Source organism: Schistocerca cancellata, chromosome 2 (genome assembly GCF_023864275.1).
Source record: "Schistocerca cancellata isolate TAMUIC-IGC-003103 chromosome 2, iqSchCanc2.1, whole genome shotgun sequence".
Classification (NCBI taxonomy): Eukaryota; Metazoa; Arthropoda; class Insecta; order Orthoptera; family Acrididae; genus Schistocerca; species Schistocerca cancellata.
In genome coordinates, this window is record NC_064627.1 from 1,141,790,861 (window position 1) to 1,141,809,900 (window position 19,040).

Genomic DNA, 19,040 nt, shown 5'->3' on the forward strand with positions numbered 1-19,040 from the left:
TACACTGAACTTTCTTCTGAAAAAGCTAGATATTCTAGAGGAGGGAGTTTCTAATCCCTTAGACACTATCTTGATTTATGTTCCTCGCAGGTGATTCCGTCAAGAAAACCACAGTAGTTTTGTTGGCTCATTCTTGTCCAACATGAGACTGAATCTTTTGTCTAGAGGCTTCAGTGTCTTTTTTGGTCAATTCAGGGTTGGTGTATCACATTCAAATCAAAGACAGGCAGAAGAAACAGTGTCCTAAACAACCGAGACTGAAGATAAGTGTCTTGCTTTGTTGATAACAATTAGTTTCAAACACGATAGGAATTGCTGCTGTTACTTAATGCAGGTCCATCTCAAGCAGATTCTGAACTTACATTGTGAAGGGAAAGGCATGTAATTGATATTTGACCTTGCACAATGCCGCTGCGCACATAAAGCTCGACATCAAATAACACAGAAATTGCACAGCAGCTGATTGGGGCCTTGTAGTGCAGCTCGAGGAAGCACGATTGTCCCTCTTTTCAAATGATGCAAGCCGTCGCCCAATAAGGCGTTTAATCAGTAGTGTGTGGAGGGTGCAATTCAGACCGCAGACAGTTCTGTGATTTTTTGGTGTTGGTTTTCGTGCCATGACTTTGGCATTCTTATTCAGCTTTCCGTTGACATGAGACAGGATTTTTATTTATCGGTGAGAAAGTGTTGCCATTTCATCAGAATCTCCATGATTGGTGTACTGTGGACACTCTCACTATCCAAGATGATGACAGCCCATTCATAGGTGTGCCCACATGCATTCAGCCACCATATCACAGTACGACTGATTGGATAGTTCACCTGACCCTAATCTCCTAGAAAATCTTTGAAACTATTTGAAGCGTAGCAATCAACATCTCCACAATAGTTGTAGGCCTGTGGGATGTAATCATCATAGAATTATACTGTGGCATGCCAAGTATTTGTCATAGATGTTTGAGAGTCATTCAATAAGTAATGTAATACATTTTTTTCTGAAAGCAAGTTGATTTTATTCACAGCGACAGTACACCATATTATTGCCCATTCTTTTGGATACAAAACATGATTTTTCAATATAATCACTGCTCAAGGCAACTGTGTAATTCTACCTTCTAGTAGGGCCTGCATGCTGACATGGTACCAGTCTACTGATTGGCATCACAGCCAAAGTATTCTTTTTCTGAAGCCAGGTTGGTTTTATTCAGGATTCGAATACACCATATTATTTCCCACTCATTCGGTTATAAAACTCTATTTATGAGCCGGGCCGCTGTGAGCGAGCAGTTCAGTCCGGAGCCACGTGGCTGCTACGGTCGGAGGTTCGAATCCTGCCTCGGGCATGGATGTGTGTGTTGTCCTTAGGTTGGTTAGGTTTACGTAGTTCTAAGTCTAGGGGACTGATGACCTCAGATGTTAAGTCCCATAGTACTTAGAGCCATTTGAACTGATCTATTGTTCAACATAATCTCCCTCAATGCGACGGTCTTATTGGGAGGGCCTGTATACCCTCATGGTACCTCTACTAGTTGATGTCGGAGCCACCATCTTGGTGATTCTTCAATAACCCCCCCTGCCCCTCTCCCCACCCCTCACCCATGTACTGCTTTCCGTGTAGTGTGACCTATGCTAGGCCAAACAGGTGGAAGTCCAAAGGTGCGAATTACCAGCAGTAGGGCGAATGAAGCAGAATAATCCACTGAAATTTTTTGAGCTGCTCTGGGATGTGCAGACTTGTGTGAGGCGTTGCGTTGTCTTGGAGAAGGAGAAGTTGTTTTGCATTTTTGTGGCAACGAACACGCCAAAGTCTTTTCTTAAACTCCTGAGGGTAGCACACTTCGAGAGTTTATTGTTGCACCATGAAGGAGGAAATCAAACAGAATAACTCCTCCAGAGTCTCAGAAGACCGTCACAATGACTTTACTGGCTGAGTATGTGGCTTTGGACATTTTTCTTCAGATGAGAGGTGGTGTGGCGCCCCTCCATGGACTGTCATTTTTTTTTTTTTGGTTCGAAGTGGTGAACCTATGTTTCATCGCCTGTGTCAATGTTCAACAAAAAGTTGTCACTAACACTCGTATGGTATCTAGCGCGCACACACCTTTGAGTACACCAACTTGTGGCCAAGTGTGTAAGCGCTACCGATAGATGTGTCCAGTTACGCAGCGAGCTGTTTGACTGTGATCTGTCGATCGCCTCGAATGAGAGTGTCCGTAACTTCCAACTCCAACATTGCAGGAGTCACAGGTGTGTACGGCCGGCTGGCATTCTGCATGTCAGACAGGTTCGCACCTCTTGTTGCGATGGTGACAGGTGACTCGTCCATCGATTCACCATACTTTTGTTCACTGCCAGGTCTTCTTAGACATTCCGCAAGCGCCTGTGAATATCTGCGACGCTCAGGTTTTCCGCCAAAAGAAACTCGATGACAGCAGTCTGCTTGGAACACACCTCCGTTACAGATGCCATTTTGAAGGCTATGTAAAGCGCCGCCGCCTGTCGGAACTTCACGAAACTATAGAGGTGGAAGTGGGAATACTTCACGATATCCCTCAACAGAGTCCGTATTTTTTCAACCGAAAATGGCCGAGAAAAAAAAAGAGTTCCATTTGTTACTGAACGCCCCTCGAACAATGACTGGGTTGGGCTGGAAGTGGCTTTCCTGAAGACACTGTTGACTCTCTCCCTCCTCGATTTGAGGCCATTAGCAAGACTAGAGATGGTGTTACACCGCGACTAATTTTTGTCCAGCATACTTAGCTATACCATTTGGGGCACGAAACTGCTCTCCAGTTTTCTACGCAGCAAGAATCTTAGTGTGGGAAGGAAATGGTTAACCAGTTCTTAATGAAGACTGAGCGTATGATCTCAGTTCTTATAGATCCCTCACAGTTGTCACTTCTAACCAGTGTATTGAAACTGTACTCGCGTCAAATACGTAAATGGTGGACTCTGAAATTTTCATATTTAAAGATAAGTGATCGTATTTTGCGTCACACAGTTAACTAACTGCAACGAGAACATATGCAAGCTCTGCCAGGCATAGCGCCCTTCGAGTTCTTAGACCAATGAAAACATCCAAGGCTAGCAATATTAGCAATATTTTTTGGAAGATGAGGCTGGAGCTCCCTAAGTTAACTGAATTTCTCAGCAGGGGTGAACTGATACTTTCTGTTAGTGTCTTCAAAGAATGGAAAAGGGCTTGTTTGTGGGAATAGTTGCTAAAACTTCATTACAACTGCAGCTCTTCTGAATGTACCTTGTATCTGCTACGATTTTTTTAAAAGTTATTGTTCTTCTTTATTTTCAAATATTTTTTAAATTTTATTTTCAACACAAAAGTACTGCCCAGATCTTTATACTACAGGGTGACCTCAAAAGTCTGTTAACATTTTAAAATGCACTAATTCACAGAATAATCTAGGTAAAGAGGTAAAAATTGATGCACATTCCTGAAATGACTTGGGGTTTTATTGAAACGAATAAGGATTGCAAAAAGTGGCCAACAGACGGCGCTGGACCGCAACACGTCAGTGATAATGCATGATGATAACGTTTAAAATGAGCTATCGTGAGAGAGGGAGTCGGATCCAGCTGATAAAAACCCTCTGGAAGGTACGACTTTTAAGCGGGATGACCCTCTGCAGCATATTGTTACACGTGCAGGGTGTTTCAAAAATGACCGGTATATTTGAAACGGCAATAAAAACTAAACGAGCAGCGATAGAAATACACCGTTTGTTGCGATATGCTTGGGACAACAGTACATTTTCAGGCGGACAAACTTTCGAAATTACAGTAGTTACAATTTTCAACAACAGATGGCGCTGCAAGTGATGTGAAAGATATAGAAGACAACGCAGTCTGTGGGTGCACCATTCTGTACGTCGTCTTTCTGCTGTAAGCGTGTGCTGTTCACAACGTGCAAGTGTCCTGTAGACAACATGGTTTATTCCTTAGAACAGAGGATTTTTCTGGTGTTGGAATTCCACCACCTAGAACACAGTGTTGTTGCAACAAGACGAAGTTTTCAACGGAGGTTTAATGTAACCAAAGGACCGAAAAGCGATACAATAAAGGATCTGTTTGAAAAATTTCAACGGACTGGGAACGTGACAGATGAACGTGCTGGAAAGGTAGGGCGACCGCGTACGGCAACCACAGAGGGCAACGCACAGCTAGTGCAGCAGGTGATCCGACAGCGGCCTCGGGTTTCCATTCGCCGTGTTCAGCTGCGGTCCAAATGACGCCAACGTCCACGTATCGTCTCATGCGCCAGAGTTTACACCTCTATCCGTACAAAATTCAAATGCGGCAACCCCTCAGCGCCGCTACCATTGCTGCACGAGAGACATTCGCTAACGATATAGTGCACAGGATTGATGACGGCGATATGCATGTGGGCAGCATTTGGTTTACTGACGAAGCTTATTTTTACCTGGACGGCTTCGTCAATAAACAGAACTGGTGCATATGGGGAACCGAAAAGCCCCATGTTGCAGTCCCATCGTCCCTGCATCCTCAAAAAGTACTGGTCTGGGCCGCCATTTCTTCCAAAGGAATCATTGGCCCATTTTTCAGATCTGAAACGATTACTGCATCACGCTATCTGGACATTCTTCGTGAATTTGTGGCGGTACAAACTGCCTTAGACGACACTGCGAACACCTCGTGGTTTATGCAAGATGGTGCCCGGCCACATCGCACGGCCGACGTCTTTAATTTCCTGAATGAATATTTCGATGATCGTGTGATTGCTTTGGGCTATCCGAAACATACAGGAGGCGGCGTGGATTGGCCTTCCTATTCGCCAGACATGAACCCCTGTGACTTCTTTCTGTGGGCACACTTGAAAGACCAGGTGTACCGCCAGAATCCAGAAGCAATTGAACAGCTGAAGCAGTACATCTCATCTGCATGTGAAACCATTCCGCCAGACACGTTGTCAAAGGTTTCGGGTAATTTCATTCAGAGACTATGCCATATTATTGCTACGCATGGTGGATATGTGGAAAATATCGTACTATAGAGTTTCCCAGACCGCAGCGCCATCTGTTGTTGAAAATTGTAACTACTGTAATTTCGAAAGTTTGTCTGCCTGAAAATGTACTGTTGTCCCAAGCATATTGCAACAAACGGTGTATTTCTATCGCTGCTCGTTTAGTTTTTATTGCCGTTTCAAATATACCGGTCATTTTTGAAACACCCTGTATACACGTGTGAAAGATCTCTTGCGCACAGGTTTGGTGAAGATCGCTTGCTGAGCCGCCAATTCAGTCACGCTTTGCCCCCCCCCCCCCCCCCCAAGGTTCCCAGACCCCAATCCGTGAGATTATTGGTTGTGGGGTTACTTGAAGTCGCAAGTCTACCGCGATCGTTCGACGTCATTAAGAAAATGCTAAGAGACAACGTCCGCCAGCATTTTCTTACCATACCTACTGATGTGCTGTACAGTGCTGTTCACAACATTGTCCCTCAGCTAGAGCTGTTACTGATGAATGACACCCGACATGTAGAGCATTTATTATAAAGAACATCGTGTTTGCTAGAAAAACTTTTTTGCACTTCTAACACGTGAAGCGTCATGTGTTGGACTTTCGTGCACTATTTTTGATTTCAATAACACCTCCTGTCATTTCAAACATGTGTGTCAATTTTTTATACGAGGCGTGTTTTTTAAGTAAATACCATTTTGCCACACCGCTGTGGTCGGCGTTCTGCGCATGCGCACTGGGTACCTACATCTGTTGTCTACGCACTGACGCCAATACAGTCTGATTCTTCCTTGTTTACGTTGTGTACTGAGTGTTTAAGATGCCTCCGATAATCCTGAGTCCCGCCGACTGTGAAGTAAAGGCTGTTATAAGATTTCTTAGCGCTAAAGGCCTAAAAGCGATCGATATTCATTGTGTGCAGTTTACGGAGAAAACATTATGAGTGATGGAATGGTAAGAAAGTGGGTGAGAGCATTTAAAGATGGCCGCACTAATGTGCATGATAAACAACGGAGTGGGCGTCCTTCGGTCGTTAATGAAACTTTGGTGCAGGAAGTGGACAATAAGGTGAGAGAAAACAGACGCTTTACGATTTCCTCCTTGTGGGATGTTTTTCCTAATGTTTCTCGTAGTGTTTTGTATGGCATTGTGACCGAGCACTTGAATTACCGAAAATTGTGCACACGTTGGATACCGAAAATGTTAACGGATGTGCAAAAAAACCAAACGTTTAGACAGTGCATTGACTTTCCTTGAGCGGTACCACAACGACGCTGATGATTTTTTAAGCCAAATTGTTACGGGCGATGAAACATGGGTGGCCTACATCACACCATAATCAAAGCAACAGTCCATGGAATGGCGGTATTCAGATTCACCCAGAAAAGTGAAGTTTAAGCAAACAATTTCTGCCCGGAAAATCATGTGCACAGTTTTGTGGGTCAGAAAAGGAGTATTGCTTGTGCAATTTCTGCCTCGTAGTGAGACAATCAATGCAGCAGCTTACTCTAAGACATTGTACAATCTGCGCCGTTCAATTCAGAACAAAAGACGTGGCAAGTTGAGCAAGGGTATCGGTTTGCTGCAAGATAATGCCCGTCCGCATGCGGCGAATCAGACCAAAGATCTCATCGCATCTTTTCGATGGGAAACTCCAGATCATCCTCCGTACAGCCCAGATCTTGCACCCAGTGACTACCATCTGCCCTGCACTTGAAGAAACACCTGGGCGGTCAGTGTCTTCAAGACGATGACGAAGTCAAAACAGTGGTGATGCAGTGGTTAACAAGTCAGGCGGCAGACTTCTGTGAGGAGGGTATTAAAAAACTGGTACAACGTTATGACAAGTGCCTCAACATTGACTGAAGTTATGTAGAAAAGTAGATTAAGGTACAGGCTTTCATGTAAAAATAAAACTATTGACATATCTTAGCACGTCTTTTTTTAATTTCAAAACGGTACTTACTTAAAAAAACACGCCTCGTATCTCTACCTACATTATCAGTGGAGAATTGAATTTTCAAATGGTAATGGATATTACATTTTACAGACTAAAAAAATACGTCGTAATAATGATTACAGGGCCCGGCTACTGGATCTTTAGAATGAGTTTTTCGCAGTACTTACGCATGGTGTCTGTGCTGGCTGTACGCTGCAGCTGAGCTCTGGCCACGTCTAGGTTGTAATCGGAAGCCCCATACTCGTAGGCTGCCCGAATTCCGACATCGCTCTTCTTGTGATAGGGTGCCGCCATCTGTGAAAAAGAAACTGAGAGCATCAATGGCTGTGTAGACAAAGGCCTGTCGGCATCAGCAGCTAACCGGAAGCTGGTGGGTATAATGTGCACTGTTCACAAACGTGTTGTTGTTGTGGTCTTCGGTCCTGGGATTGGTTTGATGCAGCTCTCCATGCTACTCTATCCTGTGCAAGCTTCTTCATCTCCCAGTACCTACTGCAACCTACATCCTTCTGAATCTGCTTGGTGTATTCATCTCTTGGTCTCCCTCTGCGATTTTTACCCGCCACGCTGCCCTCCAATACTAAATTGGTGATCCCTTGATGCCTCAGAACATGCCCTACCAACCGATCCCTTCTTCTAGTCAAGTTGTGCCACAAGCTTCTCTTCTCCCCAATACTATTCAACACCTCCTCATTACTTATGTGATCTACCCATCTAATCTTCAGCATTCTTCTGTAGCACCACATTTCGAAAGCTTCTATCCTCTTCTTGTCCAAACTGTTTATCGTCCATGTTTCACTTACATACATGGCTACACTCCATACAAATACTTTCAGAAACGACTTCCTGACACTTAAATCTATACTCTATGTTAACAAATTTCTCTTCTTCAGAAACGCTTTCCTTCCCATTACCAGTCTACATTTTATATCCTCTCTATTTCGACCATCATCAGTTATTTTACTCCCCAAATAGCAAAACTCCTTTACTTCTTTAAGTGTCTCATTTCCTAATTTAATACCCTCAACATCACCCGACTTAATTCGACTACATTCCATTATCCTCGTTTTGCTTTTGTTGATGTTCATCTTATATCCTCCCTTCAAGACACTATCCATTCCGTTCAACAGCTCTTCCAAGTCCTTTGCTGTCTCTGACAGAATTACAATGTCATCGGCGAACCTCAAAGTTTTTATTTCTTCTCCATGGATTTTAATGCCTATTCCTAATTTTTCTTTTGTTTCCTTTACTGCTTGCTGAATATTACAGATTGAATAACACCGGGGAGAGGCTACAACCCTGTCTTACTCCCTTCCCAACCACTGCTTCCCTTTCATGTCCTTCGACTCTTATAATTGCCATCTGGTTTCTGTACAAATTGTAAATAACCTTTCGCTCCCTGTGTTTTACCCCTGCCACCTTCAGAATTTGGAAGAGAGTATTCCAGTCAACATTGTCAAAAGCTTTCTCTAAGTCTACAAATGCTAGAAACGTAGGTTTGCCTTTCCTTAATCTAGCTTCTAAGATGAGCCGTAGGGTCAGTATTGCCTCACGTGTTCCAATATTTCTACGTAATCCAAACTGATCTTCCCTGAGGTCGGCTTCTACTAGTTTTTCCATTCGTCTGTAAACAATTCGTGTTAGTATTTTGCATCCGTGACTTATTAAACTGATTGTTCGGTAATTTTCACATCTGTCAACACCTGCTTTCTTTGGGATTGGAATTATTATATTCTTCTTGAAGTCTGAGGGTATTTCGTCTGTCTCATACATCTTGCTCACCAGATGGTAGAGTTTTGTCAGGGCTGGCTCTCCCAAGGCTATCAGTAGTTCTAATGGAATGGTGTCTACCCTCGGGGCCTTGTTTCGACTCAGGTCTTTCAGTGCTCTGTCAAACTCAGAGCGCAGTATCGTATCTCCCATTTCATCTTCATCTACATCCTCTTCCATTTCCATAATATTGTCCTCAAGAACATCGCCCTTGTATAGACCCTCTATATACTCCTTCCACCTTTCTCCATTCCCTTCTTTGCTTAGAACTGGGTTTCCATATGAGCTCTTGATATTCATACAAGTGGTTCTCTTTTCCCCAAAGATCTCTTTAATTTTCCTGTAAGCAGTATCTATCTTACCCCTAGTGAGATAAGCCTCTACATCCTTACATTTATCCTCTAGCCATCCCTGCTTAGCCATTTTGCACTTCCTGTCAATCTCATTTTTGAGACGTTTGTATTCCTTTTTGCCTGTTTCGTTTACTGCATTTTTATATTTTCTCCTTTCATTAATTAAATTCAATATTTCTTCTGTTACCCAAGGATTTCTACTAGCCCTCGTCTTTTTACCTACTTGATCCTCTGCTGCCTTCACTACTCCATCCCTCAGAGCTACCCATTCTTCTTCTACTGTATTTCTTTCCCCCATTCCTGCCATTTGTTCCCTTACGTTCTCCCTGAAACTCTGTACAACCTCTGGTTTAGTCAATTTATCCAGGTCCCATCTCCTTAAATTGCCTCCTTTTTTGCAGTTTCTTCAGTTTTAATCTACACTTCATAACCAATAGATTGGGGTCAGAGTCCACATCTGCCCCTGGAAATGTCTTACAATTTAAAACCTGGTCCCTAAATCTCTGTCTTACCATTATATAATCTATCTGAAATCTGTCAGTATCTCCAGGCTTCTTCCATGTATACAACCTTCTTTTATGATTCTTGAACCAAGTGTTAGCTATGATTAAGTTGTGCTCTGTGCAAAATTCTACCAGGCGGCTTCCTCTTTCATTTCTTACCCCCAATCCATATTCACCTACTATGTTTCCTTCTCTCCCTTTTCCTACACTCGAATTCCAGTCACCCATGACTATTAAATTTTCGTCTCCCTTCACTATCTGAATAATTTCTTTTATTTCATCATATATTTCTTCAATTTCTTCGTCATCTGCAGAGCTAGTTGGCATATAAACTTGTACTACTGTAGTAGGTGTGAGCTTAGTATCTATCTTGGCCACAATAATGCGTTCACTACGCTGTTTGTAGTACCTTACCCGCATTCCTATTTTTTTTATTCATTATTAAACCTACTCCTGCATTACACGTATTTGACTTTGTATTTATGACCCTGTATTCGCCTGACCAAAAGTCTTGTTCCTCCTGCCACCGAACGTCACTAATTCCCACTATAACTAACTTTGACCTATCCATTTCCCTTTTTAATTTTTCTAACCTACCTACCCGATTAAGGGATCTGACCTTCCACGCTCCGATCCGTAGAACGCCTGTTTTCTTTTTCCGGATAACGATATCCTCTTGAGTAGTCCCCGCCTGGAGATCCGAATGGCGGAGTATTTTACCTACAGAATATTTTACGCAAGAGGACGCTATCATCATTAACCATACAGTACAGCTGCATGCCCTCGGAAAAAATTACGGCTGTAGTTTCCCCTTGCTTTCAACCGTTCTCAGTACCAACACAGCAAGGCCGTTTTGGTTAGTGTTACAAGGCCAGATCAGTCAATCATCCAGACTGTTGCCCCTGCAACTACTGAAAAGGCTGCTGCCCCTCTTCAGGAACCACGCGTTTGTCTGGCCTCTCAACAGATACCCCTCCGTTGTGGTTGCACCTACGGTACGGCTATCTGTATCGCTGAGGCACGCAAGCCTCCCCACCAACGGCAAGGTCCATGGTTCATGGAGTGCACAAACGTGTATGTACTCCATATTTGGAATCACCACAAGGCGGACACAGTATTGATTGAGAGCTTTGCTCCAGTTAGCTGTAATGATAGCCACTGTTGCTAACAAAGAAAAATATACTAACAAGCTTTTACGTCTCCCTTTTACTACTCCCGAAATGTGAGATAATTTGGGTGAAGGTCACGGTTAAAGCAGGCTCAGACATGGTAATTGGATGTCTCTATAGGCCCCCAGGCTCAGCAGCTGTTGTGGCTGAGCACCTGAAGGATAATTTGGAAAATATTTCGAGTAGATTTCCCCACCATGTTATAGTTCTGGGTGGAGATTTTAATTTGTCTGATATAGACTGTGAGACTCAAACGTTCAGAACGGGTGGCAGGGACAAAGAATCCAGTGAAATTTTTTTAAGTGCTTTATCTGAAAACTACCTTCAGCAGTTAAACAGAGAACCAACTCGTGGCGATAACATATTAGACCTTCTGGTGACAAACAGACCCGAACTATTTGAAACAGTTAACGCAGAACAGGGAATCAGCGATCATAAAGCGGTTACTGCATCGATGATTTCAGCCGTAAATAGAAATATTAAAAAAGGTAGGAAGATTTTTCTGTTTAGAAAAAGTGACAAAAAGCAGATTACAGAGTACCTGTTGGCTCAACACAAAAGTTTTGTCTCAAGTACAGATACTGTTGAGGATCAGTGGACAAAGTTCAAAACCGTCGTACAATACGCGTTAGATGAGTATGTGCCAAGCAAGATCGTAAGAGATGGAAAAGGGCCACCGTGGTACAACAACCGAGTTAAAAAACTGCTGCGGAAGCAAAGGGAGCTTCATAGCAAACAAAAACATAGCCAAAGCCTTGCAGACAAACAAAAATTACGCGAAGCGAAATGTACTGTGAGGAGGGCTATGCGAGAGGCGTTCAATCAATTCGAAAGTAAAGTTCTATGTACTGACTTGGCAGAAAATCCTAAGAAATTTTGGTCTTATGTCAAAGCGGTAGGTGGATCAAAACAAAATGTCCAGACACTCTGTGACCAAAATTCTACTGAAACAGAGGATGACAGAATAACTGCTGAAATACTAAATGTCTTTTTCCAAAGCTGTTTCACAGAGGAAGACTGCACTGTAGTTCCTTCTCTAGATTGTCGCACAGATGACAAAATGGTAGATATCGAAATAGACGACAGAGGGATAGAGAAACAATTAAAATCGCTGAAAAGAGGAAAGGCCGCTGGACCTGACGGGATACCAGTTCGATTTTACACAGAGTACGCGAAGGAACTTGCCCCCCTTCTTGCAGCGGTGCACCGTAGGTCTCTAGAAGAGCGTAGCGTTCCAAAGGATTGGAATAGGGCACAGGTCATCCCCGTTTTCAAGAAGGGACGTCGAATAGATGTGCAGAACTACAGACCTATATCTCTAACGTCGATGAGTTGTAGAATTTTGGAACACGTATTATGTTCGAGTATAATGACTTTTCTAGAGACTAGAAATCTACTCTGTAGGAATCAGTGTTTCGAAAAAGACGGTCGTGTGAAACCCAGCTCGCGCTATTCGTCCACGAGACTCAGAGGGCCATAGACACGGGTTCCCTGGTAGATGCCGTGTTTCTTGACTTCCGCAAGGCGTTCGATACAGTTCCCCACAGTCGTTTAATAAACAAAGTAAGAGCATATGGACCATCAGACCAATTGTGTGATTGGATTGAAGAGTTCCTAGATAACAGAACGCAGCATGTCATTCTCAATGGAGAGAAGTCTTCCGAAGTAAGAGTGATTTCGGGTGTGCCGCAGGGGAGTGTCATAGGACCGTTGCTATTCACAATACACATAAATGATCTTGTGGATGACATCGGAAGTTCACTGAGCTTTTTGCAGATGATGCAGTGGTGTATCGAGAGGTTGTAACAATGGAAAATTGTACTGAAATGCAGGAGGATCTGGAGCGAATTGACACATGGTGCAGGGAATGGCAATTCAATCTCAATGTAGAAAAGTGTAATGTGCTGCGAATACATAGAAAGATATATCCCCTATCATTTAGCTACAAAATAGCGGGTCAGCAACTGGAAGCAGTTAATTCCATAAATTATCTGGGAGTACGCATTAGGAGTGATTTAAAATGGAATGATCATATAAAGTTGATCGTCGGTAAAGCAGATGCCAGACTGAGATTCATTGGAAGAATCCTAAGGAAATGCAATCCGAAAGCAAAGGAAGTAGGTTACAGTACGCTTGTTCGCCCACTGCTTGAATACTGCTCAGCAGTGTGGGATCCGTACCAGATAGGGTTGATATAAGAGATAGAGAAGATCCAACGGAGAGCAGCGCGCTTCGTTACAGGATCATTTAGTAATCGCGAAAGCGTTACGGAGATGATAGATAAACTCCAGTGGAAGACTCTGCAGGAGAGACGCTCAGTAGCTCGGTACGGGCTTTTGTTAAAGTTTCGAGAACATACCTTCACCGAAGAGTCAAGCAGTATATTGCTCCCTCCTACGTATATCTCGCGAAGAGACCATGAGGATAAAATCAGAGAGATTAGAGCCCACACAGAAGCATACCGACAATCCTTCTTTCCACGAACAATTCGAGACTGGAATAGAAGGAAGAACCGATAGAGGTACTCAAGGTACCCTCCGCCACACACCGTCAGGTGGCTTGCGGAGTATGGATGTAGATGTTGAATACAGATTTAACTGTTTATCTATTGAAAACATTCCCCAACGACTGACTGGGAAACTTCGTCCAAAAATCCACAGGCAAAAAAAGTAAAAGGATGGCTCAATAAGCAACGTACAGTATAAAGATATATTTCTGATTGCCTATCTGAGTTCTCGATTCAATTTTTCTGCGCAAGATTTCGTCAACTAATTTAGCCGTGTTCGATTTGTAATGCGAACGTTAGACATTCCCTTTCCCTAGATATGCGCTACATTATGGTGTACTAATGGCAACGATTGCTGTTTATATCTAGCTTCGAGATCCGGCGTGCAAGTTGGTTTTGCGGGTTTCTACATAAATATTCGTTCACTAGCCCTATTAGACGCTGTCGAGTGAAATGATCTTAGTAAACTAAGTATAGGATCCCAAGACGTCCGCAGCTCGTGGTCGTGCGGTAGCGTTCTCGCTTCCCACGCCCGGGTTCCCGGGTTCGATTGCCGGCGGGGTCAGGGATTTTCTCTGCCTCGTGATGACTGGGTGTTGTTGTGTGCTGTCCTTAGGTTAGTTAGGTTTAAGTAGTTCTAAGTTCTAGGGGACTGATGACCATAGATGTTAAGTCCCATAGTGCTCAGAGCCATTTGAACCATTTGATCCCAAGACGAGGATCTTCCGAATTTGAATAGGAAGTAACACCTGAAACGTTAAATGCACTCTTGAGGCCTTAGCTAATGGTTTATCTTTGTAAGAGACTGTTATGCTTGATAGCCTATTCCAATGTTTGTGTGGGTCATCAGTATTTCCCTTCTGCGCGTGAGCATTGTAAATTCTGAGAAGCAACAAAAGTAGGTGGTCGTCGAACCCAAATCGGATGTAAGAATAAAGATAACACAGACTGTAGTTTGAGGTGTGGGGAAGACAGCAGAATTTGGTAAATGGGGATTAATTGCAGTTGTAAGGTTAAGTGTGTAGGAGATACAGGAAATATAAGTTGGCTTAATAGACATTATGTCGCTGCGCTACGTCAAAGAGACGGGAGACCTAAAAGCGGTCGCATTCATGATGCTGAAATCTGTGGGAAACAATTGTTTCTTTGTTGTTATTTGATTTTCTTGTCCCTCATGGACGTGAATGGTGTAGCACTGGTCCAACGCTCCACTCCCGAGTTATACGGTTTTAAAATACAGCGACTGATATAAAAAGATCGTTTACATTGATGATGGTAAAATAATGCCCTCGCTGTTTGTATTGCTTTAAAATGATGAAGCTGAAACATTTTCAAAAGAAGAATTGCATTTTACTGCATATTTAAGGGCCTGAACTGGGTAGAGATAAGTTAGTGGAGGGGAAGTCGGATGGTTGCGTGAGGGTGTTAGCAGACATAGGCGACAAAAAAATGAAAAAGCTTGCATACTTTGCCTACTTTCATTCCATAATGTCATATGGTATAATATTTTGGGGTAACTCTTCAAGCAAAACAAAAGTTTTCAGAGTCCAAAAGCGTGTAATACGTATTATCTGTGGAGTAAATTCACGGACGTCCTGTAGAAACCTCTTCAAAGAATTGGGTATACTACTTACTGCCTCTCAGTATATTTACTCCTTAATGAAATTTGTCCCAAATAATATATCCATTTTTCCAACAAACAGCTCAGTTAATACATACAATACCAGGAACAAAAATGATCTGCACAACGACTTAAAAGCACTTACTTTAGTTCAAAAAGGGGTCCACTACTCAGGAACACTAATCTTCAATAATTTGCCAGCAAACATAAAAAATTTAGTTACGAATAAAGATCAGTTTAAAAGGAGCCTGAAAAACTTACTAGTAGTCAACTCCTTCTACTCCATTGACGAATTTTTTAATAGAAACAAATTATGTATATATTCATACTATTAGTATTGTTATTTCAGTTAAAAAAAATTGAGATGTTCCACATCCACGAGGATCTCCTCAGCACGGATCTATGGAGCAAAAAAATAATCTAATCTAATCTAATCTAAGGGTGATCAGGATAGTTGGGGTATGGGGTGTGGGGTATGGGGTATGAGGTAAAAAGCTAGAGTTCGTTGTATGACACTGTAACAGGGATATCTGTAAGGGGGCAGAAGCTAGTCCATGGGAATCGAGAGGGTAGGAAAAGAAAACAGCTAGAAGAGCACTGGTGTGCGCAAGGGTAGGAGGCACGTATAACTTCGGATGACACAGTTACAATACTGGCCATTAAAATTGCTACACCACAAAGATGACGTGGTACAGACGTGAAATTTGACCGACAGGAAGAAGATGCTGTGATATGCAAATGATTAGCTTTTCAGAGCATTCACACAAGGTTGGCGCCTGTGGCGACACCTACAATGTGCTCACATGAGGAAAGTTTCCAACCGATTTCTCATACACAAAGAGCAGTTGACCGGCGTTGCCTGGTGAAACGTTGTTGTGATTCCTCGTGTAAGGAGGAGAAATGCGTACCATCACGTTTCCGACTTTGATAAAGGTCGGATTGTAGCCTATCGCGATTGCGGTTTATCGTATCGCGATATTGCTGCTCGCGTTGGTCGAGATCCAATGACTGTTAGCAGAATATGGAATCGGTGGGTTCAGGAGAGTAATACGGAACGCCGTGCTGGATCCCGACGGCCTCGTATCACTAGCAGTCGAGATGACAGGCATCTTATCCGCATGGCTGTAACGGATCGTGCAGCCACGTCTCGATCCCTGAGTCAACAGGTGGGGACGTTTGCAAGAAAACAACCATCTGCGCGAACAGTTAGACGACGTTTGCACCAGCATGGACTATCCTTCTCGGAGACGATGGCTGCGGTTACCCTTGACGCTGCATCACAGACAGGAGCGCCTGCGATAGTTTACTCAACGACGAACCTGGGTGCACGAATGGCAAAACGTCATTTTTTCGGACAAATCCAGGTTCTGTTTACAGCATCATGATGGTCGCATCCGTGTTTGGCAACTTCGCGGTGAACGCACATTGGAAGCGTGTATTCGTTATCGCCATACTGGCGTATCACCCGGCGTGGTGGTATGGGGTGCCATTGGTTACACGTCTCGGTCACCTCTTGTTCGCACTGACGGCACTTTGAACAGTGGACGTTACATTTCAGATGTGTTACGACCCGTGGTTCTACCCTTCATTCGATCCATGCGAAACCCTACATTTCAGCAGGATAATGCACGACCGCATGTTTGCAGGTCCTGTACGGACCTTTCTGGATACAGAAAATGTTCGACTGCTGCCCTGGCCAGCACATTCTCCAGATCTCTCACCAACTGAAAACGTCTGGTCAATGGTGGCCGAGCAACTGGCTCACTACAATACGCCAGTCACTACTCTTGATGAACTGTGGTATCGTGTTGAAGCTGCACCTGTACACGCCATCCAAGCTCTGTTTGACTCAATGCCCAGGCGTATCAAGGCCGTTATTATGTCCAGAGGTGGTTGTTCTGGGTACTGATTCCTCAGGATCTATGCACCCAAATTGCGTGAAAATGTAATCACAAGACTGTTCTAGTATAATATATTTGTCCAATGAATACCCGTTTATCATCTGCATTTCTTCTTGGTGCAGCAATTTTAATGGCCAGTAGTGTAGTTTAAAGCTGAAGAAAGAGAGAGATGTCGCTACGGATTTCGTGGTCTGGGATTGGGAGTCTGCTGAAGTTTCTTTGGAAAAGAACCTGTAGGTATTGGCACCACATCGTATTATTTGGAATTTGGGCTTGGCGGGGGAAGAGTGGAGGGGGGACATCAATACGGTTGTGGAAGTGTCGGAGGCCTTGCTTACACCATACACAGGAAATACACAGATGTTCAAATGTTTGTTGTGAAAAAGGAGGGAGGGTAATTTGAGAAGCTATTTAAAGATTCAGTTGGGGAGGGGGGGGGGGAGAAGTGGGTATGGAAAGAGGGTGATGTGCATGGCTTTAGAGAAGGAGGAAGTGATACAAATTTTCGTATGATGCATGGTGTATAAACAGACTGATAAGTGAGCTGGCGGCGCGAGTGAGATCATGTTGCGACGCTTCAAAATTGGTTGGGTGCAGCCTTCATCTTCAGTTATGTAAGTAAAGTGCCAGACCTACATGTTTCATGATTCTAAACACAAAGCGCCTTCCACTCCGACGTCCTGTCGACGTGAGGGCCTCTAATAACCGAGAGTACCTCCAAATGGTTCAGATGGCTCTGAGCACTACGGGACTTAACATCTGAGGTCATCAGTCCCCTAGACTTAGAACTACTTAAACCTAACTAACTAAGGACATCACACAGATCCATGCCCGAGGCAGGATTCGAACCTGCGACCGTAGCAGCCGCGTGATTCCGGACTGAAGCGCCTAGAACCGCTAGGTCACAGAGGCCGCCAGAGTATCTCTCAGAGTGATTAAGGAGGAAAGCAGTACGGGACATGAGAAGTGGTACATGACGTTGAAGCCGTCTATGGAACAGGGGAGTATGTAATGGTGTAGTTGTGCTGAGTATTAGTCAATGACGTTCATGTTTCATTGCAGGCCACAGTTTTCTCCCGTCATGCGAAGGGACTGGTCAATAGGTAGAGACCGCACCTGCATATCCGTAATGTTGATAATAATGTTACACATAAGAATAAGTAAACCATACGCGCCAGTATTTCGTGTTATCTTATACTTTATCTTCCGCCTTCTTTTAATCTATGACGGTTATGGTATTTCCACGAACTTCTTTACATGGCGGACACGTGTTTTGAGAAATTCCGTTGCATAGAGCAGTTTTCCTGGTAACATTTCTCCGAACTGCATTAGTCTGAAAATACACTGCGTTAATATTCGTTCCAGATATGCCGGAGATTTAACACCGATCTACATCCACGATTTTTTTGATAACCATCAGAGACTTAGATAAATCTCATTTCATTAATAAATGAAGGTTGCTTATCACTGACAATAGTTTACTTATCTGCTGTGTCTCAGATTATCGCAGAGGTGTCAACTGAAATCCTCTCCTGCTTATGGTGATCGGCGTTTTTACGACACGTGATTGATAGTTTTTCTGACCCGATGATAATCTTGTTAATCTTGTGTAGAATCCTCCGAAACAGACCGTTGTCTGCTCTTCTGTGCATAGTGATAACTGAACCTGGGCTGCTTTCTCATGCCTGTTTACATCGTAAATGGAAAGACCAGTTTTTGAAAATGACAGTACTGACGAAGCTGTGGTATAACCCAGCCGTTGCCATATCAGAAGTGGAAACTGCGCTAATGGCAAAATTAGTCGTTTCATTAATATGGTGAACTGCAGTATCCGTTTTCGGTTGGAACAACTGAACACAGAGTTGTCCGCAGTTCCCCAAAGATTTTATTGCAGTGATTCAATGTCGATGCGGATCTTGTCCTCAAGCTGTCTCGAACAGAGCTTTTTAGATTGAGAGTGACATACATTATTTTCTTCGTGCCAAAATCGGTACCGTGGCGACAATATATAATTGGAATTGTGGATGTTCATAAGATGCTCGAGTGTTTATGAAACGAATACTTGGTTGCTTCCATAGCCGGCCCGCGGTGGTCTCGCCGTTCTAGGCGCTCAGTCCGGAACCGTGCGACTGCTACGGTCGCAGGTTCGAATCCTGCCTCGGGCATGGATGCGTGTGATGTCCTTAGGTTAGTTAGGTTTAAGTAGTTATAAGTTCTAGGGGACTGATGACCACAGCAGTTGAGTCCCATAGTGCTCAGAGCC

General features: G+C 43.5%; 1 protein-coding gene across 1 annotated transcript in view; it reads right to left on the reverse strand.

Annotated features, from left to right (window-relative positions):
• Nucleotides 1–19,040, reverse strand: part of LOC126161281 (sodium-independent sulfate anion transporter-like) — a 108,420-nt gene that overhangs the window by 68,594 nt on the left and 20,786 nt on the right. Inside the window, exon 3 of the mRNA XM_049917021.1 lies at nucleotides 7,122–7,248. Within this exon, the coding sequence (XP_049772978.1) occupies nucleotides 7,122–7,248 (127 nt within the window). The remainder of the gene's footprint in view (nucleotides 1–7,121; nucleotides 7,249–19,040) is intronic.